The sequence below is a fragment of the Monoraphidium neglectum genome, assembly GCF_000611645.1.
Source record: "Monoraphidium neglectum strain SAG 48.87 unplaced genomic scaffold scaffold01000, whole genome shotgun sequence".
Classification (NCBI taxonomy): domain Eukaryota; kingdom Viridiplantae; phylum Chlorophyta; class Chlorophyceae; order Sphaeropleales; family Selenastraceae; genus Monoraphidium; species Monoraphidium neglectum.
In genome coordinates this window covers 8,902-19,416 of record NW_014012628.1, presented here as the reverse complement: position 1 = coordinate 19,416, position 10,515 = coordinate 8,902, and the positions used below count along the sequence as shown (strand labels likewise).

Here is a 10,515-nt window from a genome sequence, read left to right as displayed (position 1 = left end):
GCCTTGGGAGGGGCTGGAGCCCGCGGCGCCCCTCTGGCAGCAGGGCGAGCGGCAGCTGGACGGCCACCTGCAGCAGGACCAAGGTCAGGGGCAGGGGCAGGGGCAGGGGCAGGAAACCGCCCTCCCGCGGCGCAAGCCCCGCCGCACTGCTCGCGGCGCCGCCGCCGCCGCGCCTCACGGCCTCCCCCAAATCACCAGCCGCACCTGGGCGGCAGCCGCCAAGCAGCTGCTCCCCGCGCTGTACGACGCGGGGTGGCACACCAGCCTGGCCGCGTTCTGCATAGACCTGTGGGATGACGTGGCGGCGGCCCTTGAGAAACGCGACGAGCCGCGCCTCGACGCGGCCTTCAGCTTTGCGTCCGCCTGCATCTGCGGCGGCGGCCGAGCGGGTACAGACGCAGGAGCCGGCGCCGGGCCCGGCCCGAGCGCGTACGCGCAGGGCTGCTGCTTGCTGCCGCTCGCGGAGGCGGCCACGGCGGAGGATGGCGGGCAGCTGCTGGATGAGGCGCTCGCGCGGCTCGGGCCCGCGGCCGGTGACGCGCTGCTGCGGCCTGTTGGGGAGCGCGCGGTCGGCGCCGCGGCGGGCGCGCGGGTCGCGGCGGCGTTGCAGGGCCTGGAGCGGGCCGGCGACGGCGGCGGGGTCGGCGCGGCGGGGGTCGCAGCGGCGCCTGGGCTGTGGGAGGGGCTGGGGCGCGTGCTGGAGCTGAGGGCGGTGTACCCTGGGGTTGAGGCGTCAGCCCTGGCACACCTGGCGCAAGAGCACGGCGCCTGGCTGGACTGACACGGGTTCACGCCTGCCCCAATCATGCGGGATGCGGCTGTCGCAGCTGTTGCTGCTGACACAGAAGCTGCCTGGCCCGGCTTGGACGCACCCATGTAACATAGAAATCAAACAATGTACATGAGGCATGTGCATATGCATTAGAGAGTCAGTAGCATGCGTGCTGCCTGGTTTGTAGTGTGCATTTGAGAGAAACAATTGACTGGTTTGTAGTGTGCATTTGCGGGAAACAACTGACTGGTGCAAGGAATAATCATTTTGAGGGTTTATGATGGGATGGAGGCACTTGCTACCAAGCGCTTGGTGTGCCAGCAGCACGGGCAGCGGCCCACCCCTCCTCAGTCAGCCTTTGCACCCGCCTTTCCGCCACCGTCGCCACCACCGCCGCCGCCGCCGGCGCGCCCTTCCGGCCACGTCCCCCGCAGTGCCTCCACAAATCCTACCGGGAGCCCCCTTGACCTGTGGCAGCAGCGCGAGAAGGGCACCTCCTCGTAGCCCGGCTGCATCTCCACCTGCCAGTCGCTGAGCTCCGCGACCTTGGTTATGGCGGCCGCCATGGCCTCCGGCAGGGCGACTTGGTTGAGCGATTGCGCCGCCACGCCCTGGTGCTGCTCTGCAGGGCGGTGTTGGTGCAGATGGCGGCAGGTGCAAGCAATAGTGCGTTATTGGTTTGGCTTTGTTGGTCTGGGTTTCAAAATAATGAGATCAAAACAAGTTGGGATAGATAAAAAGCAGCCATGCCCCCGCAACTGGCTTTGCATCCATGGGCCCGTCAGCGCGCGGGACCGCCCCCGCTGCCGCGCCGGCGCGCCTGCCGTGCGCCACAGCCGCGTGGGGTCCTTCTTCCATTCCTGCAGCAGCGCCTCCGCCCTGACAGGCAGGTCGTGGAGGGAGTTGGAGAAGTGCTCCACTGTGTGGCCGGGGGCCAGCAGGTGCTCGTGAAAGCCTGTCAGGTTGGAGGCCTAGCCGCGAGGGGGGAGGGGAGGTTTATGGCAGGTGGGTGAGCCGGCAATCGGCAGGCCGCGCCTGCAGCAAACTGACGGGCTAGGGCGACCCTGGGTGCATTGCAGGGCGGCTGCTGGAAAGTACCCTGCTCTGGTCATAATCCTGGGCAACTCTCAACTCCGACGGCCCTCGTCACCCTGCTCGGGGACGGCGCTCGCCTGCTTCAGGACGGGCGTGTTGTAGTGCGCGAGGAGCCGCATCCTGTCGCTCCAGCCGTTGCCGTCGACGTCAACAATCAGTGCAAAGTTATTGAAATCCTCCAGCTGCACGCGCGATCCCGTCGGCAGGACTTGAGCCACGCACTGGGGCACAGGAGACGCAGCGCCCGAGGTCAGCAATGACAGCAGAGTGTGTCACGTTCAATAATATGCACAGCAGGCAGTCGTAGCCTGCAAGTCCTGCTGAGTGCCTTTGAAAGGCCGGCCTGCAAGTCGCTGCTACACTGAACAAGGGCGAAACAGCTGAATGGCTGCCGCCTTAAAACCCTGTCTTCAAACTTGCTACCGCCTCCCTCCCTCCCTCTCACCTGCGTTGTGAACTTTGACTGCACCCATCCTACTATGTGGGTGTCAAAGATTTCGGGGTACCACCGCCCCATGAGGTGCAGGCGGCCGCGAACCACATCCAGCGCGTTGGACTCGACTGTAGGGTCGATGTGGACGTCGGTGTTGGTGCCGCGCCACGCAACACGCGCAGCGCGCTTGTCCGAGCGAGGGTAGCGGGTCTGCGTTGTGGTGGTGGTGCAGCGAGCGAACTAGGTCGACAAGTAGTGTTTGCAGAGAGGGCCAGCGCTCTTGGCACCGTCCAGGGGAGAGGAGAGGGTGAACGGTGTGCTGCACGTGTGGAGAGGTGGGAAGCCACTAAGTGCATTCGATGTAAGGCAAGCCGCATGTGGATCGCAGACAACGACAAGCAGGACGCGTTACGCCGTCCAACCCACCTCGAGGCACTCGTGCAGCACGCTCGTCTGCTCCGGCCCAAGGGCGTCCTCCCACATGCGCTTGGGGATGGCAAACCCGGCGTTCTCAAACCTGCGGTCAATGTTGGCCTGCGCGGCGGCACGGCGCACGGGAGCAGCCGCTTGTTTGCGCATGAGCCACACGTACTACGGTATGCAGGGTGCAGCAGCCTGCCTCGCATTGCAAGACGCGGCAGTGTTTCAAAAGGGCAGCGCGCGTGGCGGGTGCTTCGCACCTGCAGCAGGGGCAGGCCCTCGGGGGCGCCATCTCCCAGGTGCACCAGCACGTCCGCATTTGGCACCTGGGCCCGGGGGTGCCAGTCAGGGTTGGCGGGGCATCTCGCACGCGGCTGCCGTGGGTTGCGACATCCAGATTCTGCTTCAAGAGCAAGGGTCTGCAGACAAGCCACTGCATACATTAGCCAGGCTGTTGCCAGCCAGGGGTGCAGGGAATGCTAACGTTCCGTGTGTGGCAGCAGGGGAGCGGCGCGAGCGGCGCCCACACCTTGAAGAGGTGCAGTGCTGCCAGCATCATCTCCTCTATCTGCTCAGCCTCCTTCTCTTGGCCAGAGAGGTCACGATGCCTGGTATCGTATTTGTGATGATGTGCACGTACATATACGTTGTGGTGTGTGGGTGGGTCACGTGTGAGAGGGCGCGTACGTGTTGTTGTCAATGTGTGGGGGGACCAAACCAATGCAACTTGAGATGCCAGGCTGTTGCCGAATGATCCTGCGGCTGCGGAGCAGCAAAGGGACCAAATCAAGTGGTTGAAGGCACCCAGCAAGTGGCCGCAAGCTGGACAAGGAAAGGGTGGGTCGGTCGTCCGCCCTGGGCGTGGCACGCTTGGCCTCTGTCCCAAGCACCTGCGGTTGGTGTCCGTGTAGAGCCGGCCGCCAAACACTTTGTAGCGCAGCACGAGTGTGCAGTGGTTGCAGCCGAAGCGATTACGCAGGACGAAGGGCACAGAGTTGAAGAGCTGGAGGCTGATGCGGCCGTGCCAGCGCCAGGCAAAACGCGGGGCGCCGCCGGGGTACGGCTGCGAGTGGAGGTGGCGGGAATGGTAGCGGGCATGCCTTCTCCTGCCCGCTAGCCAAGATGCCTTGGAAGTCTAGGGACCGAGTCGCCCGGCAGGTGCAGAGTGCCACATGCATCCCACCACGCCTGAGCGAGTGGCGAGTGCATGCGCTTCTCACCGCCGACCAGGCGTTTGCGGAGGACGTGGCAACCGCACCTGCGCCGGCGTGCCCCTGGGGGCGAAGAAATCACTGTAGGGCTCGACATGGTCCTGCGCCACCACCCAGCAGCTGCGGTCGCCGGCGCCACCATCGCCCCTTTTCAGTTGCCCCTTGCGGTGGTCGGTGACCTCGGGGAAGGTGTGGTTGGTCTCAATATGCCAGTAGTCCTGAGCGACGTTGTAGGAAGAGTTGACGCGCCCCATCGTCCGCACAGGGTGCAGGCGCATCAGCGGGGACTTGTCACTCGCGAGCGCGGCCGACGCAAGGGCAGCTATCGTGGCCATGGCGAGGACGAGCGAACACAGACGGGACGCCATTCATGCAATTGAGAGCTACTTTCAATGCTGAACAGCCAAAGGCCTTTGGCAGGCGATGGCGCAGACTGCGCTGCGCTACAATCAACGTCACTGCCAGCCTTCACTGCTATGCCATGTGCGCTGCAAGGGGCTGGCCACCAAGCTACTTGAACGCCGCGCGTAAATCTATCTCGTAGAACTATTCAGTAAATTTGCATATTAATACAACTACCGTATGCCAGCCTCTGAAACTACTGTTCGGCATGCACGTCCAGGGCGAATGCCGTAGAGGGACGTGTTGTGTTTTAAATCACACGGTAATTTGTAACATCGTAGGATTCAGCGTGCGCCACTAGGTTCGCTTCAACATGCAAACTTGGTAGGAGGTCAGCTGCGCCGATGGCTGGTTGCTGCTACGTGCTGGGTGACTAACTCTGCTCACTGCCGTGCGTAGTCATTATGGAAGTGAGGAGACGTGAAGGTTCTGAAAACTCGGCAAATAAAGTATGTGAGTCTCCATTACAATTCAAAGGTCCAGGAGCCTGCCTGCCATTTTTCAAGCGTGCTTGCCGTCGTGCAGCCAGGACGTCCGCCAGATGTGCGCCCCGCCTGACACGGTCATCCACTTGCACATGAACTGTTGTCCTGACTGCCTGAACCATCAGACCAGAACCAAGCACATCACTCCAGGATTGGGGGACACGCAGTCAGCGGTACACTTGCCCTCAGTACACATACGCGCGCGGACACACACCCACGCACACTCGCACCTACTCCACCTACATACACACGCCATCCCTCTTGCCCCTGCCAACTCTCTGTGCTTTGCGCACTGCCACATGCTTGCTGTCATTGCTGCTTCTCCCTCCCCTTTGCTGCAGCCTTCAAATGCTTTGTCAGCCCTGGCCCCTTGTGTTTCATTAGCCGGCAACATTCACCCTACTACTTGCCGTGCCGCACATGCACCACCCTAAATCCAGATAAAAACCACGTGTGTTGCTGATGCCTCCAGCTGCCTGCATGAACTAGGGTGTACCTTGTTCAACTTATGATTGCATACACGTAGAACTTGCCGAGTGAAAGGGGATGAAGGATGAGGAGTGCTTGCGTAGTGCATGGAAAAGTGGATGACTGGTATTACAAGCAGTCCAGGTTCAGAAAGATGCACACGTACACCCAAAACAAATTTCGTGCTTTCAGCTTGGCATGAGAACCTGTACTCAACAGCCAGGCAGGACTAGGGTTGCTGTAAGACTTCACAACCATGGTGGAGTGAGCAGCCCAGCGCTCAAGCAGCTGCGACAGCGACCCCGTCATCACCAACACCAACGTCGCCGCCGACAATGCCGCTGCCACCGCCGCCACTGCCAACACCCGCACCCCCTCCACCACCGACGGCACCGCCGCCGCCACCACCCCGGCCTGGCTGCGTCGCCCGCAGCGCTTCCACAAAGCCTGCTGGCAGCCCCCTTGACCTGGTGCAGCAGCGCGAGAAGGGCACCTCCTCGTAACCCGGCTGCATCTCCACCTGCCAGTCGCTGAGCTCCGCGGCCTTCGTTATGGCGGCCGCCATGGCCTCCGGCAGGGCGACTTGGTTCAGGGCGAGCGCCGCCACGCCCTGGTGCTGCTCTGCAGGGCAGAGTGGTTGCACGCAAGGCGGTGGGCAGTGAGGCCGTATCAAAATCAGCTGCATCCTCACGCAACCAGATAATACTAGCTTGACTTGCATCAAGAGGTTCCAGAAAGAGGGTGAACTTGAAGCCTTTGGAACACAATAAGGTTTGCTGGCTCGTGAGTGCAGCAGCCGCGTCGCCACAACTGCCATTGCATCCACGGGCCCGTCCGTGGTCGTAATCGCCCCCGCTGCCGCGCCAACGCGCCTGCTGTGCGCCACAACCGCGCGGGGTCCTTCTCCCACTCCTGCAGCAGCGCCTCCGCCCTGACCGGCAGGTCGTGGAGGGAGTTGGAGAAGTGCTCCACGGTGTGGCCGGGGGCCAGCAGGTGCTCGTAAAAGCCTGTCAGGTTGGAGGCCTAGCGGCGAGGAGGGGGAGGTGTACGGTTACTAAAACATTCAGGGTTCGGCAGCTTGGCACGGGTGGAGGGTACACTGTGCTTCTATGACTGCCCCGCAGGTTGCTGGGAAGGAGGGCAGGCAGGGTATCCTGAATGCGGTGGGGTTTTATGCGTGCGGCACATAGACCACGACACCTCAGCACGGCGGTCAAACATCCCAAAGCGGCACCTGCCTGCTTCAGGACGGGCGTGTTGAAGTGCGCGAGCAGCCGCATCCTGTCACTCCAGCCGTTGCCGTCGACGTCAACAATCAGGGCAAAGTTATTGAAATCCTCCAGTACCAGACGCGGCCCCGCCGGCATTATCGCATCCACACACTGCGGCGCCGGCGACAGACCGCTTGAGGTCATCGGCGGCAGCAGTGGCTTGCTTCAAAGGCCGTGAGCACACACACCACAGGCAGTTGAAGCCTGGAGAAGCCCTCCCGAAGCACCACCGCGGACAGCGATGTTTCAAAGGACAGGTTTGGGGTGGGGCTCGTGTCCCCGCCCCCACCCATCACAACCCCCGTACATCAAGTGCCGCCGCCTGCCCGTTGCTCCACACCTGCGTGTCAAACGCCCGCTGCCCAAAATCTGTGTAGTGGGCATCGAATATGTCAGGGTACCACCGTCCCATGAGGTGCAGGCGGCTGCGGAGCGCGTCCAGCGCGTTGGACTCGTCCATAGGGTCGATGCGGCGGTCGGTGTTGGTGCCGCGCCATGCGGCGCGCGGGGCACGGGCGGCCGTGGCGCGCGGGTAGCGGACCTGTGAGGTGGTGGGGTCAAGGGTGGATGTGGTCAAGGGCTTGTGCTTGCAGCAACGCGCAGCGGAAGTAGCGACCTCACAGGGGTAAGAAAGAAATCAGTGAGACCAGCTGCATATGGTCCGCTCATGCATCAGTGGCATGCACCTACACGATGTGCATGCCGACGCGCATCGGGTGTTTCACCTCAAGGCACTCGTGCAGCACGTTCAGCTGCTCCGGCCCCAGGGCGTCTGCCCACATGCGCTTGGGGATTGCAAACCCGGCGTCCTCGACCCCGCGGTCGATGTTGGCCTGCGCGGCGGCGCGGCACGCGCATGCGCAGGCAGGAGCCTTTTGGTGCATTCGGGTCACGCAGCACGCTGCACGGCAGGTCACGTGTCCAGCTGCTGCGCTCGTTGCGGCGCATGCGGGCCCCTGTGTCGCCCGCATCACGCCACCATGCGCTGTGACTGCAGCTGTGCTAGCAGAAGGCATATGACATGCAGGCTGCTCGCGCGCACCTGCAGCAGGGGCAGGCCCTCGGGGGCGCCGTCACCCAGGTGCACCAGCACGTCTGCGTCTGGCACCTGGCCCAATGAGGGTGGCGGGGCGGTCCAGGCGAGCTTCTTCCCTCGTGCCGGGGGGTGCAGGGGATCTCAGCCAATCTCAGCCATCGACGGTTGGAAGCGCATGGCGCCGCGGAAGATACATGCACAAGTCAGATGGTTGCCCACATGCAGCGCATGTCGATGCGCCGTGGGCACAAGGGATTTGGGGGGAGCGGCCCCAACACCTTGAAGAGGTGCAGTGCCGCCAGCATCATCTCCTCTATCATCTCCGCCTCCTCCTCCTGGCCAGAGAGGTCACGATGCCTGGCATCATGTGTGCGCTTTTGGGGTGTTTGTGCGTGTTTTTGTGCATGTGTGTGTGTGGGTCTGTCGTTGTGTGCCCAGGATGGTGTGCTTCTGCAAGCATGATTATGTGTGGGTGGTTTATGTATTTGTGCATGAGGGCAGCAAGTCCGCTGCAGGGACAGACGTGGTTGCTTAATGGCACGATGGGTGATGCAGTGGTGGCAGAGAAGAGGAAGCTCAACGCGATCAAGGCGCCAAGCATGCAGGGACAAGCTAGGGCGCCAGCTGTCCGCTTTGTGCCCCGCTCTGCCCCTGACCCCGGCACCTGCGGCTGCTGTCGGTGAAGAGCCTCCCCCCCAACACTTTATAGCGCAGCACGAACGTGCAGTGGTGGCACCCGTGGCGGTCGCGCAGGATGAAGGGGACTGAGTCAAAAAGTGCCCGTTGGATTCGGCCTCGCCAGCGCCAGGCAGTCCGCGGGGTGCCGCCAGGCCAGGGCTGCGAGCCGGGAGGGGCAGGGAGAGCAGGCGGCATGGCCTCTGCCGTCCGCTGTCCACAGCAGTCCGGGCCCAATGCGGGTGTTTGACGCCTTGCCCAGCGCATGCAGCATGTTGCATGCATCCAAGCATGCTGCATGCTTGGACGCATGCCTCATGCATGCTCGTCTCACTGCCGACCAAGCCCATGAGTAAAGCGTAGCAACCGCACCTGCACTGGTGAGCCCCTTGGAGCGTAGAAATCCGTGTACGGCTCTGCATGCCCCTGCGCCACCTCCCAGCAGCTGCGGTTGCCGGCGCCTCCTATGCCCTTGCGCAGGCGCGCCTTGGCAACAAGGCCGGGCTCGGGAAAGGAGTGGTTGACCTCCAAATGCCAGTAGCCCTGGGCGACGCCATAGGACGAGTTCACGCGCCCCACCGGCCGCACCGAGTAGCGTAGCAGCGGTGGGCCCTGCCCGTGCAGTTGCTGATGCAGGCTCTCGAGGGCGACCGTGGCCCAGGTGAGGGTAGCTATCGTGGCGGCAGCGAGGGCGAGCGCGCAGAGTCGAGTAGCCATCGTCGCCCGCGAGGGCGCGCGGGTGGCTCGCCTGCGTGCGGGCTGTTGCGGCTGAAGCCCCACAGGCGGCCCATCAATGTTGCTGTTGAATGTGCCGCGCTTCATGCGTTCTGTGCAGGCTACATTGTCATACGTTGTGAGGGGCTGGCGATCGTCCAGATCGCGCTCGTCCGGCTACTGCTCGTGCCAATTATTTATCCACAGTCAGCTTTGCTTTGGTATATACTTTTTAGATCACATCCCTGATGGCACGACAATCCATCCTGTCACTGCGGATGACCCGAGTGAGGGCAATGGCTGCCCCTGTTCAACAGAGATCCAAGCGGAGCGGGTACATTGGCCAGCAAATGAATCCTGCATCTGAGTACCACAGGTGAGTGCGCGGAGCACCATGCCGTGCCACGACTACGGCCACCGCGCGCTCCGCTGCCTTTTTGTGCTGCACCTCTGCATCCCAGGTCAGCTGCGTGCATGGCAGCTAGAGCGAGCCAGGTCAATTGGTGCGAGGCCAGCACATCCTGACTTTGGTGCTTGCTTGTGCAAACCATGGACAACCATACTGCAGCAATGATTTTGAGTGGGAGGAACACGTGCAGGAGTGCAGGCCCATCCTGGAGGCCCAGCTGGCAGCTGCGCGGGCCTTGCAATCCAGCAGGGGCGGCAAGGCAGCGGAGGACAACAGCGGTCAGCAGCAGCAGCAGCAGCAGGAGCAGCAGCAAACTCAGCAGGGGCTGGAAGACTCTGCCCGCACCAGCAGCGGCGCCGAGGCGTCCACCAGCGGCAGGGACGGCCCTGACGACGCCTGGCCCTCTGCAGGCGACGAAAGCGCCCGCCTGAGCGCACGCGCACGACGGCGGCTGAGGAACGCAGATCTAAAGCAGCAGCGCAAGCAGCAGGAGCGGCTGCGCCAGCGGGCGGCTGCAGAGGCCGGCGAGGCCGCTGCCGCCGAGGCGCTGGGGAGGGGCGGCGGGCGCACCCTGGTTAATGGTGCGGGACTGGCAGGGGCCGGCCCTGCAGCCTCTGGGGCGCGGCTGGAGGCGGCTACACACAGTGGCGAGGTCGGAGGGGTCGAAGGCGCGGCGGCCGAGGACAATGAGTGGGAGGTGTTTTTCCAGGCCCACCCCACCGCAAAGTTCTTTCGAGAGCGAAGGTACCTGTCTCTCGCTTTCCCCTGCCTCGCGGCGCCGGCAGCCGAGGGCCAGGGGCCTGGCGGTGCCGGCAGCCAAGCAGGCGGCGGCGGCAGCCAAGCCGGCAGTGGCGGCGGCGGTGTTGGAGGCGGGCAGGCCTTGGGCCTGACGCACATCTTGGAGCTGGGGGCGGGCTGCGGCAGCGCCATCCTGCCCCTGCTCAAGGCCCACCCAAAGTGAGCGCTGTGCGGCGTCGTGCTTGGATTTGCAGCAGCAGCGGCAGCCTGCAGACGCCGCCACGCGCGGCGTTTTGGCACCAGCAAGGCAGTTCAATCGCACCATCAACAATATCCTGTGGTTTGCCACCTCCCTAACTCCCAGCCGACCCCCCCCCCCCCCCCCC

At 63.5% G+C, this 10,515-nt stretch overlaps 4 protein-coding genes across 4 annotated transcripts in view; 2 read left to right on the top strand and 2 right to left on the bottom strand.

The window, feature by feature from the left end:
* Positions 1–10: 10 nt before the first annotated feature.
* MNEG_6257 (hypothetical protein) lies at positions 11–781 on the top strand (the record flags this gene model as incomplete). Its single annotated transcript, XM_014045274.1, has 1 exon — positions 11–781. A coding segment is annotated over one exon (771 nt), but the record flags the coding sequence as incomplete, so codon positions are not given.
* Positions 782–1,899: 1,118 nt separating this feature from the next.
* On the bottom strand, positions 1,900–4,266 carry MNEG_6256 (hypothetical protein; the record flags this gene model as incomplete). Its single annotated transcript, XM_014045273.1, has 7 exons — positions 1,900–2,088; positions 2,313–2,510; positions 2,727–2,834; positions 2,981–3,046; positions 3,250–3,328; positions 3,611–3,783; positions 3,979–4,266. 7 exons carry the CDS (start codon positions 4,264–4,266, stop codon positions 1,900–1,902), a joined length of 1,101 nt encoding a protein of 366 aa, XP_013900727.1.
* Positions 4,267–5,566: 1,300 nt separating this feature from the next.
* MNEG_6255 (hypothetical protein) lies at positions 5,567–8,985 on the bottom strand (the record flags this gene model as incomplete). The annotated part of the gene is made up of 7 exons (XM_014045272.1): positions 5,567–5,905; positions 6,223–6,309; positions 6,898–7,098; positions 7,283–7,390; positions 7,600–7,665; positions 7,872–7,928; positions 8,641–8,985. 7 exons carry the CDS (start codon positions 8,983–8,985, stop codon positions 5,567–5,569), a joined length of 1,203 nt encoding a protein of 400 aa, XP_013900726.1.
* A 391-nt stretch (positions 8,986–9,376) lies between these two features.
* The window catches only part of MNEG_6254 (hypothetical protein), a gene marked incomplete at both ends in the record, with an annotated part of 2,283 nt that continues 1,144 nt past the window's right edge, over positions 9,377–10,515 (top strand). The window contains 3 exons of the mRNA XM_014045271.1: positions 9,377–9,443; positions 9,802–9,972; positions 10,177–10,348. Of these exons, the coding sequence (XP_013900725.1) occupies positions 9,377–9,443; positions 9,802–9,972; positions 10,177–10,348 (410 nt within the window). The remainder of the gene's footprint in view (positions 9,444–9,801; positions 9,973–10,176; positions 10,349–10,515) is intronic.